Genomic DNA, 17,377 nt, shown 5'->3' with positions numbered 1-17,377 from the left:
TCTTTTCCAATGAATCAACTCTTCACATCATGTGGCCAAAGAATTGGAGCTTCAGCGTCAGTCCTTCCAGTGAATATTCAGGACTGATTTCCTTTAGGATTGACTGGCTGGATCTCCTTGCAGTCCAAGGGACTCTCAAGAGTCTTCTCCAACACAAGTTCAAAAGCATCAAATTCTTTGGTGCTCAGCGTTCTTCATGGTCCAACTCTTACATCCATACATGACTACTGAACAATACATAACTTTGACTAGATAGACCTTTTGTTGGCAAATTAATGTCTCTGCTTTTAATATGTTGTCTAGGTTTGTCACAGTTTTTCTTCCAAGGAGCAAGCATCTTTTAATTCCATGGCTGCAGTCACCACCTGCAGTGGCTTTGGAGCCCTAGAGCTGGGAAAGGTGTGGAATAGATTCTCTCTCAGCGCCTCCAGAGGAACTAAGCCTGCTGATTCCCTGACTCTGGATTTCTTTCTAGCTTCCAAATAGTGAGACCCAGTTTATGGTAATTTTTTGTGACAGCCTTCCAAACCAATATATGGGAACTAGTCTTAAGGAAGCTCCTAAGACTCAAGGGATGATCCCAAAGACTGTGAAGTATCTACTGCCAGTCTCACACCCTTCCTGATTTCCAGCCACACAGGTCTGTCTACCAAGCTTCTCTACTGGACTGTTCCATGCAGCATGTCTAGCATGGAATTCATCATCTTCCCACCACCTCACTCTGTTTTTCCTACATTCCATGTCCCTTTCCAGCTGCGCATCCAGTCACTTGGGAGCCAACTAAGATAACTTCTTCAGTTCATATGTACAAAACAAGACAACCAGTGTCTGGGGTTATGCCTCCTCCTTAGCTCTCAAATGTGCTTTTTCTCCTGCTTTTGCTGAAGCCACCTCCTATCTCACTTGGGCTAATGTTTTCACCTCTTAACTGTTTTCCCTCTTTAAGCATACACCCCTTGAATCTCTCTCGTACTCTGTTTCCAGCTGAAGCAGTCCAATATCTTCCAAAAAAGGAAATTTGAATCACTTCACTTTACCCAATTAAAAACGCAACTCTTGCTTTCCTGGTAGCTCAGCTGTTAAAAGAATCTGCCTGCAATGCAGGAGACCCCAGTTCAATTCCTGGGTCGGAAAGATCCGCTGGAGAAGGGACAGGCTACCCACTCTAGTATGCTTGGGCTTCCCTGGTGATTCAGATGGTAGAGCATCCGCTGGCAGTGTGGGAGACCTGGGTTCGATCCCTGGGTTGGGAAGATATGCTGGAGAAGGGAAAGGCTACCCACTCCAGTATCCTGGCCTGGGGAATCCCCATAGATAGAGGAGTCCAGTGGGCTACAGCCCATGGGGTTGCAAAGAATCAGACACGACTGAGCAACTTTCACTTTCACTTTCCTACCCCAGAGCTTAAAGGAGCACTTCTTAAGTCGATGATCTGAATATTCTGTGAAAAAATAATTCCATGTTCAAAAGAGTAAGGGAAATACTAAATTAAAGTTCAAAAGGTTTCTCTGTGGCATGTATTCCCCAACTCTTGAATACATTAACGTGACTGTGAATCTTCCAGAGATAACAACAGTATCATATTCCAAATATCCTGGAACAAGAAACTCTTTTAATGTTCCCCCCAAAGCATCATTCTGGGATAAATTCCAAACACTTTAAAATGGCCTAATAGTCTTATGATATCAACCCTGCTTATCCTTCCCACGTCATTTCCTGCTGGTTTCTCAAGAGCTCTGTGCTTAAGCTGCACGGAACTATTTCCTGTTCCAAGGACAAGCCTTCCTCTTCACCCCCTCCTCTGTCTCCCGAGCTTTCCTCTTAAACTGAAATAGGCGCTTTCTGGTGTGTTTGGGAATTTACTCAAATGTCAAGCCTTCTTAAGAATTTTCCTGACATACCCCAGACAGGCTCCTTGGCACCCTTAGCACTTCTCATCTCCAGGCTCCTGCAAAAGCCTGGAGATGCTTTTACTGTCACGTTGTCTCTTGTTTTCCTAAGTTTGTCTTTCATGCGAATCTGAGTTATTTGAGGGCAATTTTTTTTTTCCTTTCAGGCTTTTATTCCTTTGGCCCATCGTAGAGTTTGCTGAAGGAATAAATGCATATTTCTAAGTTGAAAGTATCTTCCTTTGTAATTCCAAGTTCATTGATGATCTGCTTCATCATATAAATGGGAGCCCAAACCACATGACACAGGTTTCTTAAAATTCATGGCTTTAAAGTGTACTATCAGGGTAATACAAATTCTTATTTACTGCATTTAATTATTTTATGTAGAACTTACTGGCTGTAGTAAAAGTAAGGGAACATGTGTTTCAAGTAATACTCAAAAAATATTAAGCTTTTTCTGTTTTCTGAGGTCACTTATCAACATCAAATTTTTGGTACCCAGAAGCCATTTCTTCATCTATTAAAATTTGTGAGAATTAGATAATAAATGTGAAATTAAACTGTAAAGTGCTATGCAAATATTAATTGTTAGATGCTGAATAATATCCTTAACTTCCTGATAATCTAGTGGCTTTCTAAGAAATGATTACAGTGTTCTTGTTCAATAACCTACCTTCCCAGAAGCTTTTTCTCATTAAAAATGTAACCTAATGAAATTTACAGGTAAGATGCTTATTCACATCATTATATTTTAAATTAGCAAGTTGTAGAGATAAATATCACATTACTGGACTTGAAAATATTGCCCTTCATTTTACTGAATCAATGTGCGTCTCCTACATTTGGTCAGCAAAGTTTTACATTTCATTCGTCAATGCCTCTGAGGAATGAAGGGCAAGAATAATATGTTCCAATATCCTCTGAAGACATGATGGAACAAAGACTCTAGATATCTAAATCCTTAGTTTGAGACTTTCATCTGCTTATCCTCCATACTTAGCAAAATGTATGGCATAGAGACAATATTCAATACCCATTTATGGGATGAATGAAGGAAAGGATAAATAGAAGACTGAGAAGAACATCTGAGGCAGAGAGGCTGCCAACAGGTAACAACTAAAAAAGACGGCATGCAACCCAGAGACCATGACTGTAAGGCCTCAACCTCCACTGGCTGTGAGGTTTGAGTAAGTGACTAGGTGGTCATGTGCATTTGTTTCCTTACAATTCCAATAGTGGTAAGAACTACAGAATCACAGGACTGTCCTCACTGTGACAGGGACTTACTCAGAATCCCTGGGTTAACGCTTAGCCTCTTTCAGCTGCGGTTCCTTACCTGGAAAATAACAATTTCTGACTAGATGACAGGGATATTTGTTGCTGTTGTTTAGTCGCTCTGTTGTGTCTGACTCTTGCGACCCCATGGAATACAGCCCCCCAAGGCTCCTCTGTCTATGGGATTCTCCAGGCAAGAATATGGGAGAGGGTTGCCATTCCCTTCCCCTGGAGGATCTTCCTGACCCAGGGATCGAACTCACATCTCCTGCACGGGCACTGAGACACCAGGGAAGCCCTAGTTAAAGGTGTATAATTTTAAAATAAACAGTGAGAAAACAGACTAAAATGCTTTGATAAAAGTTGGAAGTTATACATATACACAGGAAAGGTTGGAAAGGGCAGTGAAGGAAAGATAACATCTGGTCAAAAGATTCTAAAATTATCCATTATTCTTCTGAAATATTCATGCTTTTTAAGGAGCTTTCAATGGTGCTGCCTATCATTTGCATATCATACAAAAGTATTCTTATAGAATGCAGTGTAATATTGCTCACCAACCTCAAAAACTCACACTCTTTATTTGTAGCTAATAGATATATAGCAAAGAGACCCATGTCATTAATGATAACTTAAGTTATCTTTCGATCCACAGTTTTCCCTGGCTTATTAAGGGCATAACACATTAATTTTTCTTTCAGGGGTGACCTTTACAACACCATTAATGCTCACAGCTTTTATCCCACTACATTATTACTCATTACAGTTTCAGCTTTCAACATCTGCATTTGTTGAAAAGAGAAAAGTAAATTGTAGTGGCATCAAATCCTCAGAAAATATGAGGGATGTGTTTGTGGTGAAGGGCCTTCTCAGGGAAAGAAAATAGGAGAAGTTTCAGTAGTGGAAAAAGTCAGATGATAAATGTCATTAAATACATTCTTGCCTTTCTAAAATATTTTGTCATACTTAATCCTCAGAATGCTGAAATAAAAACTCCTCACATGACAAAAAATGCAAATATATCAGTTATTCCCTTAAAGATTCCAGTTCTGGGGCTATTACAAAAGTATCTCATACACCAACAGTGTCATATTTATGAGCTTTCATGTCTATTATGGAAGTGAATCCTTTTTGCCAAATAAAATATTTTTCCTTTTACATGCTTTGGACATGAAAGCAAATCTTATCTTGGTGTCTAGTTTGGATGTTGAGCAGAGTAACTGAGAGATCATAACAGAATGGTGCATAATGATAAAAAGAACACATGTGCCCCAAACCATTTTCAAATTCTGAAAACCTCCATTTTCTTTGTTTCTCTTCTACGGCCGCCCCACTGGCCCTGACTGACTTGCTCTTGGCAAATAATCTGGAAGCGAACGTTGTGGAGATGGAAGCACTGGAAATGTGCTCCTTCAGCTTTCTTTCTGTCCATCTCACAATTTCTTTGTAACTTTACCCTTTTTCTCCCCTCATTTCCTCAGTCTTCGAGAAAAAAGGGGCATTTCTTCTCTCCAAAGCTAATGCTGTCTCATTTCTTCTTCATCTGTCATCACCCATGGAGTCTTTCATATCTAAAAATGTCTCAAATTCATCTTCGTTTATATATACACACAGATAATTTCCTATTCTAAAACCTGTCTCTACTTAGTCTTCTCAAAATATAATCACCTCTCAACACCAAGCTTACAAAAAGACTGATTCATGTAGCCATTGCACTTTCTGTCTTCATGTGCTTCGAATCTTTGTAACTGGAAGTCTCCTAAACCATTCTACAAAGCCTGTCTGTTACAGTCTACCTGTCCATGAGTTCCAGGTAAATCCGAAGGCTTTTCTTCTTCATGTTCTTTAATTCTTCTACAGAATGTGACACCATCAAATAACCCCTTCCGTTTTCAAATTTTAATTTGTCCTAGACAAGCAGGTCACTGCTTTCTCATCATCTTTATTCTAATATGCTCACTTGTTCTTTATCAGTTTCCCTCTTAGAAAAAAGTGTGGTGGTAGTTTAGTTGCTAAGTATGTCCAACTCTTGCAACCCTGTGGACTGTAGCCTGCCAGGCTCCTCTGTTCATGGGATTCTCCCGGCAAGAATACTGGAGTGGGTTGCTGTTTCCTTTTCCAGAGGATCTTCCTGACCCGGGGATCAAACCCAGGTCTCCTGCCTTATAGGCAGATTCTTTACTGACTGAGCTATGAAGGAAGCCAAAAACACAAAAAAAGTGTGGCACTTTCGAAATATGCCCAAAGATAGACTTTGATATTGATTAGAGTTGGGGCCTAATTCCCCTTTCTCTGAGCTGGGCTGAACTTAGTGATTCTGTTATAATGAAAAGAATAAAGGAGAACAGACTGAGTGACTTTGGAGACTAGATCATAAAAGGCACTGTGGCATTCTCGTTGCTCTCCTTCCTGGATCACTCACTCTGGGGAAAGTTAGTTGTCATCCTATGAACAGCTCTATAGAAACATCCACATGGCAAAGTACTGAGGTCTCCAGCCAACGGCCATATGAGTAAGTCATCTTGGAAGAGGATCCTATATCCCCAAGAAAGTCCAGGTCCCTGGCTTGCATCTTGACTGGAGCCATAAGAAAGACCCTAAGGTAGAACTAGCGGCTAAGCTGCTTCCCTATCCTGACCCTTAGAAGCTAATGAATGTTGGTTGTTTTTAAGCTGGTGAAATTTAAGTTGGTTTGTTACACAGTAAGAGATAATTATGGGCTTCCCACGTGGCTCAGTGGCATAGAATTTGCCTGCCAAGCATGGGATGTGAGTTTGATCCCTGGGTAGGGAAGATACCCTGAGAAGATAATGGTAACCCACTCTAATATGCTTGCCTGGAAAATCCCATGGACAGACAAGCCTGCATGGCTACAGTTCATGGGGGTCACAAAAGAGTCACACACAACGTAGTGACTAAACAACAAGAAATAACTATACACAGCATATAATACCTCTGACTTTTTACCCCACATCCTTTCTTACTATACACACTCTTTGGTGAACTTATTTGCTCTGATGGCTTCCAGAACCTCATTAAGGAATAATTTCCATGTCTAAAATTCTAGCACCCCTTTCACATACCAGATTTACTAATTAACAACATCCTCCTGAACTTCTCTATCTAAAGTGATGCCTGAAGTTTCAAATTCAACACGTATTTTTGTCTTGCCCCAACCTACATCCGCTCTGGTCCTCTCTTTCACAGTTCAGGGGGTGGGGAAGCAATATCCTTTCTATATTGTAAATTCAAAACCCCCGACTTCCTTGTCTCTAACTTGAACCTCACCAGATCCATTTCACTGTGGATGCTGCCACTGCTGCTGCTGCTAAGTCGCTTCAGTCGTGTCCGACTCTGTGCGACCCCATCGATGGCAGCCCACCAGGCTCCCCTGTCCCTGGGATTCTCCAGGCAAGAACGCTGGAGTGGGTTGCCATTTCCTTCTCCAATGCATGAAAGTGAAAAGTGAAAGTGAAGTCACTCAGTCATGTCTGACTCTCAGCGACCCCATGGACTGCAGCCGTGGGTAGGTTACATCAATTAGTCTTTAATGATATCTCTTCAACTTATTCTGTCCTTTGCTTTATCATTGCTTATTTCTAGCTTGCGTAACTTACTCTTGTCCTCCACTAAAATAGTGACTTCCCTGATTCTAATCTTTGCTGCCAATACTCTTAAAATTCTGATCAAATTGCTGTCTGAAGAAAAAGTAAAAAACTTCTTAGGGTAGCATCCCATCAGACTCCATCTGCCCCTTTCAGTTTTAACTCTGATCAATTTCCACTACACACTCATTCTATATTCCAGTCAAATCAGTGTATTTCTCAAAAATATGATATTTTACTCTTGGCTCTATCTTACAGCATAAAATACCTAGGGATACATCTTTTTTAAGGCTCCATTTAAATTAGTCTATTCTTAATCCTTCCCAAATAGAATTTAATAGTTTCATCTTTTTGATTATAGGATTGTTATCTGGGTGCTAGAACAGCACTTGCAACAGTTGATTTAAACTATAAGACAGATAATTCCCCCCACCTTAACTGGACCCTGGCTCCTTGAGGGCTGATCTGTGATAGACTCCACATAGCTGCAGGCAAATAATAAATGTTAATAAATGTGGGTTGAAATAAGTATTTACAGTCTAATTTATGTGTTACTAAAATAAAGACTACTGGAATTTTAAAAAGCTTATAGAAGCATTTTCCAGTGTTTGTTTGCTGAAATGACAATAGTGAAGAAATGAAGTGACCAACTTTTTATAATATTTTGGTGTAGTGAAGTAAATCTCAAGAAATATGGAACTGAAAAAAAACAACAACAAAAAGAAAAACTTGACATCCTGATGGCTGACTATGATTCAGGCAGAATGTACTTCATCATCATGTATACTTCATACACATCACACAAATGGAAATAAATTTCAGTGACTCAAAAGGCAAGTCACCTAACAACAACAATCTGGAACCAAGGCTCTCTGTGATTCGCCAGTTTGGCCTCTTTTTCATAAACTTAATATCAGTCATATCAACAAACATAACCAATTCAATTAGATTTTCAGGGGGGCATTAGCACTTGGAATTTAGTTATACACTTCAATTTCATGTTTAAAACAGACCTGTGGAGTTCGTCATATTGAAATTCTCCTCTGGAACTAAAGTCATATAGAGACTATGCGTGATCTGCCATTAAAAGATGCTTTCATTCAATTGTCATAAACAGAAAATCAACAAGAACAAAAGAAACAGAACTTACCTATTGTGCTAACTCTGGCTGAAGGACTAGCTAATGATGCTGGGACAGAGGCTTTGAGGGGGCCTGCCCCACTGTTTATTCTCAGAGCTGGCATATGGGGAGAGGTGGGTGATGTGGGTGATTTGCCATCAGAGGTCTTGGGTTTAGCTGATAGGTTCAGTGGCTGTGCCACTTCATCCTGCAATGATCATTAGAACATGAGCTGTGATAAGGAAAGTCTGATTAAAAATGTCTAGAAAAACATAGGTATAATGCCTGTCATTTCCCATCAAATACTTCCAGCCCGTGATCTTAACATTTGGCTTGAACATGACAGTGTTTGGTTAGGTGTCAGCAATGGCACTTTCAACTACATATTATGAAAAACCTTTTATATGAGAGAAAGTTCACATGCACTCCACTATCCAGAGCATGTAACTGATGCCACCTGTAAAAAACATTAACAAAGATATTATTTGTACTATTCACTTTTATTGAGAGACAGTGCATAATTTGCATAAAACTATAATGTAGATTTTTTTTCAACCTGCAAAGAACAGGTGTTGAGTCCCAACCATATTTGGATCCTGGTGCTTAGACAGTATACCTAGAACCTCCATGATGGAGGAGTTAAATGGTGTGTACCTCTGATTAGAACTGTTCTCCAAATTACACACAAAAAAAGAAGAAAACTTTCTTTCCTAAAAAAGAATCTTTTCTCCTAGGTTTCACAGAAACACTTTAGGGTTTGATCTAAAAATGAAAATACACATAATTAGCATTATGTTAACATATATTATTTATTTATATGCAATACTGTTCTAAGCATTTAGCATTACATTTTTAAAAATCCAGATTTTCCTTACAGTGTATTACATGGTGGTATGAAGATCAGCATGTGGCCAGCTCAGCATGTATGGTGACTTCCAGTTGTTCTCTGCTTGAATAGGTCAAGTGTACATAGTTTACATTCTATTCTATTAAGTATTCTATTTTATACCTTTCTACATCAGCTTTTTTGTAAGTTCAAATATAAAATTTATGGGTATAATTATCACTAAACTGTCTATCACAATATAAAAGAATCAGATTACCTTAACATTATACTACTATTCTTTCATTGCAAACTAAGAAAGTTATTCCTTTTTTGTGCTCTAAAATTGCAATATGGTGTCATCTGTATTTTACTATTTATATAATCTCCAATTTTACCTATGTATTATTGTAAAACAAAAATTTGGTTGCCACTTAGTTTCATCTCCATAAGTCAAGAACATAAAATATCTACTAGTAATAGGTTAACTTGTTGAAAGTAGAACAATTTAGAATCAAATGGTGTGATCTGGTGACATGGAAACATACTAATTAATGTGTACAAAATTTGATATGTATATATTTACCCAAAACATTGAAATAAATCACTTTACAAAAATGGCATGATACGATATTTCAAGTTTATATTTTAAAAGTAATTTACTGTTATTCGATTCCATGGTTAGCTTCACTTAAGAAACTCATGAACAGGCTAGGGAAAATCATACTTGAACTTTTTTTTCAATTCTATTTTCTTTTTCAGAGAAAATAACAGTTATTTGAAAATCCATGAGATAATTCAAGTGGCAATCTAGGATCATGATAGATGCATAAAAAATTATTGACCATGATACCATATTTATATGAATTCATAGAATCTTGGAAGGAAGTATAATAGTTCCACGACTGGTTCAATACATAATTTTGAGCAAAATATTTTAAAAACTACAGAGCAAAAATCATTCCCAGATCTTTCAACATTTAGTGAGTGAGTCAGTCATAATCCTTATACATGATGGCAGATCCCCAGAATACTGTGCCTTTTTTCCCTATACTCCATTGTGGATGAGAACTTCTCAAAATGTGATCTCTAAACTAGTACCATCAGCATCACCTGGGAACTTGCTAGAAAGGCAGATTCTCTATTCTAGAAACTCTGGAGATAGGTGCCAGCAACCTATGTTTTAAGAAGCTTTCCCAAGTGATTCTGATGCACACAACCATTTGAGAGTGAAAAAGTTTGGCTTAATGCTCAACATTCAGAAAACGAAGATCATGGCATCTGGTCCCATCACTTCATGGGAAATAGATGGGGAAACAGTAGAAACAGTGTCCGACTTTATTTTTTGGGGCTCCAAAATCACTGCAGATGGTGATTGCAGCCATGAAATTAAAAGACGCTTGCTCCTTGGAAGGAAAGTTATGACCAACCTAGATAGTATATTGAAAAGCAGAGATATTACTTTGCCAACAAAGGTCTGTCTAGTCAAGGCTATGGTTTTTCCAGTGGTCATGTATGGATGTAAGAGCTGGACTGTGAAGAAAGCTGAGCCGAAGAATTGATGCTTTTGAACTGAGGTGTTGGAGAAGACTCTTGAGAGTCCCTTGGACTGCAAGGAGACCTAACCAGTCCATCCTAAAGGAGATCGGTCCTGGGTGTTCATTGGAAGGACTGATGTTGAAGCTGAAACTCCCAATACTTTGGCCACCTCATGCGAAGAATTGACTCATTGGAAAAAGCCTCTGATGCTGGGAAGGATTGGGGGCAGGAGGAGAAGGGGACGACAGAGGATGAGATGGCTGGATGGCATCACTGACTCGATGGACGTGAGTTTGGGCGAACTCCGGGAGTTGGTGATGGACAGGGAGACCTGGCGTGCTGCGATTGATGGGGTCACAAAGAGTTGGACACGACTGAGTGACTGAACTGAACTGAACCTTACATAGTTAAAGGGAGATTATTTAAAAATTTTATTTATGAGGCTTCAAAAGTCTCCAAAAACCTTCCTCAATATAAGGGGGTAACATTAAAAATACATAATGGTATCTCAAATCTTTAAAGTGTTATCAGAACATATTGTAAGCTAACAATATGAAATGAAAACATGCATATGCATAACAAACTAAATGATGCTGAGGTTCCATGGGTCACTATGGATTAGAATTCAGATTTTCTCTCTGTTATTCAACCTAAAAGTCCTGTCATACCAGAGTTTTATCAACTATTTACTGGGGCTTTCCAGGTGGCACCCATTGTAAAGAACCCACCGGTCAAGGCAGGAGACATAAAGAGATGTGGCTTCAATTATGCAATTGTAAATACAGAAGGCACTTTTCCCGTTATAAAAGTTGTACCTGCTTGCTAGTGTCTGCATGAAACTACTGGGTTTTTTCATGGTAGCCTGAAAACTCTTTTGACCACATCACCCCACAGCTCTTGCAAAAGTTTTGAGGGGATGAAAGTGAAAGTGAAAGTCACTCAGCTGTGTCCAACTCTTTGCGACCCCATGAATTATACAGTCCATAGAATTCTCCAGGCCAGAATACTGCAGTGGGTAGCGTTTCCCTTCTCCAGGGGATCTTCCCAACCCAGGGATCAAACCCAGGTCTTCTGCATTGCAGGCAGATTCTTTACCAGCTGAGCCACAAGGGAAGCCCTTGAGGGGATACTTGGAGAAATTAGAGGTGGCTGTTTCACTTGATTGTGCAGAAAGAAAGGAACATATCCTCAGAGGGGCAACAGAGATCTATGAGCACAGGGGAAATCAAGTCTGAGTGTGTGTACTGGGGCGAAGGGGTGTTCATGAAGATGATGCAGACATGGGTGCTGATGGGGTGAAATGTCATATGCTTAGCTTTAAGCACTATGTATTATAAGCTCATACTAAAAAACTACCAAAAGCACTGATGACATCAAGAAGCCTGCTGGAATCTTAATATTCTCCTGCATTCAAGGCAGCTCAGATGTCTGAAAGCCAAAGAGTGCTAAGCCCCAAGGACATAACAGAGGTTGACGGCTGCAAAGCTGATAGATATATCATTCAAAATTGCCTCTCCTTCTCCTTAATTGTATGACCAGGCTAGTGGTATATAAGAATCCACAAGCCTGATCCTTATACTGGTAACTATATACATAACTTTTGACTCACTGTATGATATTATTTCCCAATTTGGTTTTTTAAATAATTTACTACTGAGCTATTATACCAAACGCCCATTATTCATGAAGAATACAAAAATTACAGTAGTTTTCCATTTTCTATTAATTCTTTTTTATTTGACTAGATGAAAATTGTAAAACCACAACTATAAAATGGAGGTGGACTATTTACGATGTGCATTCAAATAATTACAAATATGCACCATAAACGCAAAAAGTAAGGTTTTTCTATGTTGTTTTTCATTTGTGATATCTTATCATTTAGGAGAAACATGAAAACATAGCATGATTAACCACTATTCTTAACAAATAAAACATGTTCATATTATAAATAATTAGTTTACGTATGAAATAATGTTAGTTATTTTGAAGGTTAGGAAAGTATTGGAAAAGATGGCATTTATATGAAAGTAAACCATCAGGCACTGAGGAAAGCAAGTTCCTTTTAATTATTAATACTTGTCCAACTGTTGAATGTGGTTGCCAGTTGAAAGTTTTGGAGATAGCATATTTCATACTTTTATCATTTATACACAAAGTAATAGTTAAGAAGAAGTATTAGCTATATTGCTGTTGAATAGCTCTAAACTTGTACATGAAATTATAAGGCAAGCATTTAAGCTTTTAAATGTGTAGCTAAGGTAAGCACGTTTTAACTAACTAAAGGTAATATTCTACATAGTTATGCAATTCACTATAAATATTTCAAATCATTTATTTAATCTTTAATACTGTGAAGTGATTAATAACTTCAGAAAGGAAACGAAGGCTCAGAAAGGTCTAATGAAACCCAGGTTTTTGGACTCAACATACAATACCCTTTTCATTTACATGACGAATTTAAACTTAAAGAGATGCTGATGAAATATAATTTCTGGAATTCAGCCCTAAACCATATAATTCTATCACATAATAAACCACATAAAGTTCAGTATACATGCAATAAAATGAACTAACACACACATTTGGGGCTTTATATATATAGTTTAAAAGTTGAAGCACAAGTTGTTAACTTGTTTTGGTGATTTTTTAAATGCTTCTCTGTTCACTACACCATATAGCACCAAAACTTTCCCTCAATAATACTAAAGACTTGTTACATTAGTCTATTCTTTGTGAAAAATACCAAGTGTTCATGTATAATATGGCAGAAAATATAACAATTCATACAATAACGTGCAAGAGAATACTGTTTTGTACATCCAAATACAAGTTTTAGGAACCTATTCATGACTATAAATTCCCTGAATAAGCAATTATTAAATCTTAGTTGTCTAGGATAAAATGCAAAACAAGGACAATCCAAAAAACATATAGTTCAGGAATGGCCCACTTACAGCTCTTATGAGTTGTCTGAAAGCAAACCTTTCACTTAACATCAGCTTGTGGTTACATTACTAGAGATATTGCAGAGATTCTAACGAATTTGTATCCCAGCCAATGAAAATCTCCCATACCTATAAATTATAAATTAGATAAAGAAAAGAGCTTAACACAAATATATTGCCTTAAACGCACCAAAGAAATATCAATTATGATCATTAATGCAGCAACCATTTCCTTAGAAACTTAACACATACTGTAAAATAACTATATAAAGGTAATATATATTCATTTGGTTTTCAAACCTTAAGTCTTCTCTTACGGCTTAGAGGTAAAAAACCCACCTGCCAATACAGGAGACAAGGGTTCAATCCCTGATCCAGGAAGATCCCATATGCCATGGAGGAGCTAAGCCTGTGCACTAGAGATATTGTGCCTGTTCTCTGGAGCCCATGAGGTACAACTACTGAGCTGGCATGCTGCAACTACAGAAGCCCACACGCCCTGGAGCGCATGCTCTGCAACAAGAGAAGCCACCACAAAGAGAAGCCTGTGCACCGCAAGCAGAGAGTAGCCTCTGTTCGCTGCAACTACAGAAAAGCCCACAGCAATGAAGACTCAGCACAGGCAAAATAAATGAACAAATGAAACTGTAAAATGCTTTTAAAAAGTCTGTTCTAGAAAAAGACACGCTACTATATTACAACTGCATAATACTCATAATTCTGTAATGTGCAAAGACCAAATTCGCTACAGAAATCAAACAATTTATCAAAGAACAATCATTCTCCAGAATCCTGGAGGGTTATTTCTCTCTCCACGCTCCTGAGCCTTCCTTCATATTTTTGCTGCTGCTGCTAAGTCGCTTCAGTTGTGTCCGACTCTGTGCAACCCCATAGACAGCAGCCCACCAGGCTCCCCCGTCCCTGGGATTCTCCAGGCAAGAACACTGGAGTGGGTTGCCATTTCCTTCTCCAATGCATGAAAGTGAAAAGTGAAAGTTAAGTCGCTCAGTCGTGTTCGACTTCGCAACCCCATGGACTGCAGCCTCCCAGGCTCCTCCATCCATGGGATTTTCCAGGCAAGAGTACTGGAGTGGGTTGCCATTGCCTTCTCCGAGTCATATTTTTGCTAAGGAATTTTAATAGAGAACTAGAGAACAGGGATACCAGTATCCTAAAGAGGTCTACTCCTTTCTTCCTATTTGCACTCTTGTCCTTCACAACATAGATCTCTACCAACATGTGGGAGCCTGGACCACAAAATGCACCAGTAAGGGGATGTGCACATAATCTCCAGAATAAAAATTTCATCTTTATTTACTTTCTCTTCTCATTATATAGTTGACGATGTAATTCATATCATATCACACTTGTCTCCAAATTTCACTTCCTTAAATATTTACCTAAAGTAGTTATTGAAAATCAAACATTTCTTTGGTAGTTAACAAATGTATAGCACTCTGACAACAAAGAACAAGACCATATACACCTACCTAATCATCCATCCATTCATTCATTATTTATTAAATGGAACTTCAACTATTTAACAATGGGTACTTTATGCTGGGCATTAAAAAATGCACATCACTTGACATCAAGACATGTGGCTTTGAGGCTTTTGCTTTGTGTGTCCAGTAGTAAAGATGTAAAAAAGTGTGCTTACTTTTTATTCAAGCCCTAGGTATAGAGGTATGTGAAACTACGTCTTATTTAAAATGAATTCTTTAAGGACACTTTGTCAATGGATTTAATATGTTGTATAAATGGGGCTTCCCTTGTTTCTCAGACCCTAAAGAATCTGCTTGCAATGTAGGAGGTGTGGTTTGGTCCCTGGGTTGGGAAGACCCCCTGGAGAAGGGAATGGCTACCCACTCCAGTATCTTTGCCTGGAGAATTCCATGGACAGAGGAGCCTGGTGGGCTACAGTCCATGGAGTTGCAAAAAATCAGGCATGACTAAGTGACTAGCACTTTCATTTATAAATATACTTTGATTCTCTAACAGCCATGCAAAGATTTTATATATACATATATATACACATACACATATGTATATATATACTATCAGACTACTTGTGCACAATTTGAAAATCGTTCCCATATCTATCATCAACACTCACGTGAAGGAAGTAGTGGTACTAACATACGGGGAGGAACAGAAGCATTCATGAAACATATTGCAGAATTAATCATGATGCTGCTATTATCCTCTCTGATGAAGTAACCACATTAAAATAAGCATGGAAGCTACATAACAGACTGAAATGCATAATGTGCGCTGTGGCCACACCTCTCTTCCTTAGCTTGTGTCTACTTCATCTTTTTCTTCCATTTTTATTATTCACTGTAAGAGCCCTCTTTCACCTTTTGCGCCCATGTAAGGCATTTTCTCCTTACAGTTTAGCAGAAAAAAACAGTAAACACTAGAGATGAAAATAAAACAAATATGATATCTCCAAAAGACATGTTTCCCTCCTTTTTCCTTCATGGAGAATTTAGATGAGAAAAGGTTTACATTTATGTGCAAGAAGAGAGTCAACTAAAGTTAATATATAAAACTAATTTTAACAATCTTAAAATTATTTTCTTAGCATGTGAAGAATTAGGAATCCTAATCAGGTGGCCACTCCAATGCCAAATTTAACTAGTAACTTCCTGGTACCTAAAAATCAAGGCTATCATCTTAGACAGCATTTTACTTCTTAAGCCCTTTTCATGAACACACCCTTGCTATGGCACTTCCAGACTACAAGATGCCTTGTTAGCAGGAGAAAGAGCGCTCCACGAATTCTCTGATAGGTATGCTTTTGCTGTGTTAATGCTATCATTAGACTTTATTGCCATTTAAATTCAAGTCTTAAGTTATTTAGCTGAGGGTAATATGTTCTGGCTTCTCATTTGGCTTCCTCATTTTGCCATTTTACACTTTTGCTTAATGTACACCTGCTTCTTTTAAAAGTGGATGCTGGCAGTGTAGTTGGGGGACATTTGCTTCAATGTGGTAATTACACATTGTGTTTACATTTACACTGTTGGCCCTTAATTAATTGAAAGGTATTCAAATCGTATTCATCATCTAATTTGTTGTTTAAAATGTCCTCTGTTCTTTCCCTGAAAATACTTTAATAGATTTATTTTCCTTGTTTTCTGACTTATTGATTTAAAGCCTCAAAAGTGTAACTTATACCCCAAAATACACCTACACATACATTTGAAAACAGAGAGGAAAGACTGTAGCTTCTGGAATATTAGTAATATTTCACATATTTTTTCTAATTAAAAAACTTCTTTGAAATTCCTAAACCAAAAAGATGCCATTTTTTTACACACCCAGTTCTTCTGTGATAGCTAGCCTCCAAGATGTGCAGTCACTAAGTTTGTGTCCAACTCTTTGTGACCCCATGGACGGTAGCACGCCAGGGTCCTCTGTCCTCTACTATCTCCTGGAGTTTGCTCAAATTCATGTCCATTGAGTTGGTGATGATATCTAACCATTTCATCCTCTGCTGTTCCCTTCTCCTCTTGCTTTCTATCTTTCCCAGCATCAGTGGTTTTTTTTTTTCCAAAGAGTCTGTTCTTTGCATCAGGTGGCCAAAGTATTGGTGCTTCAGCTTCAGCATCAGTCCTTCCAATGAATATTCAGGTTTGATTTCCTTTATGGAGAAGGAAATGGCAATCCACTCCAGTACTCTTGCCTGGAAAATTCCATGGACAGAGGGGCCTTGTAGGCTACAGTCCATGGGGTCGCAAAGATTTCCTTTAGGATTGACTGGTTTGATCTCCTAGCAGTCCAAGGGACTCTCAAGAGTCTTCTCCAGCACCACAATTCAGAAGCATCAATTCTTTGGTACTCAGCCTTCTTTATGGTCCAACTGTCATATCCGTACAAGACCACTGGAAAACCTATAGCTTTGACTATATGGATCTTTATCTGCAAGGTGATGTCTCTGCTTTTTAATACACTGTCTAGGTTTGTCATAGCTTTCCTTCTGAGGAGAAAGCATCCAAGATGGCCCCCAATAATTCTTGCCTCCTAGTATTTATGCTCCTATGTATCCCCCTCCCACAATGAAGAGGACTGATCTACATAACCAACAGGATATTGCAGAAATGACAGTTTGACTCCTGAGGCTAGGTCATAAAGGACATCACAGCTCCAACCTTCCTCTTTCTTGACTG

General features: G+C 38.5%; 1 protein-coding gene across 25 annotated transcripts in view; it reads right to left on the bottom strand.

Annotated features, from left to right (window-relative positions):
- SOX5 (SRY-box transcription factor 5) overlaps positions 1–17,377 on the bottom strand; it is a 1,143,569-nt gene that overhangs the window by 45,075 nt on the left and 1,081,117 nt on the right. For all 25 annotated transcript variants that reach the window (XM_069581248.1, XM_069581229.1, XM_069581234.1 and 22 more), the window contains one exon: positions 7,923–8,100. In XM_069581248.1, coding sequence (XP_069437349.1) covers positions 7,923–8,100 — 178 coding nt within the window. The remainder of the gene's footprint in view (positions 1–7,922; positions 8,101–17,377) is intronic.

Source organism: Ovis canadensis, chromosome 3, assembly GCF_042477335.2.
Source record: "Ovis canadensis isolate MfBH-ARS-UI-01 breed Bighorn chromosome 3, ARS-UI_OviCan_v2, whole genome shotgun sequence".
Classification (NCBI taxonomy): domain Eukaryota; kingdom Metazoa; phylum Chordata; class Mammalia; order Artiodactyla; family Bovidae; genus Ovis; species Ovis canadensis.
Note: the sequence above shows the minus strand (reverse complement) of the source record. Positions and strands in the feature narration are given on the sequence as shown.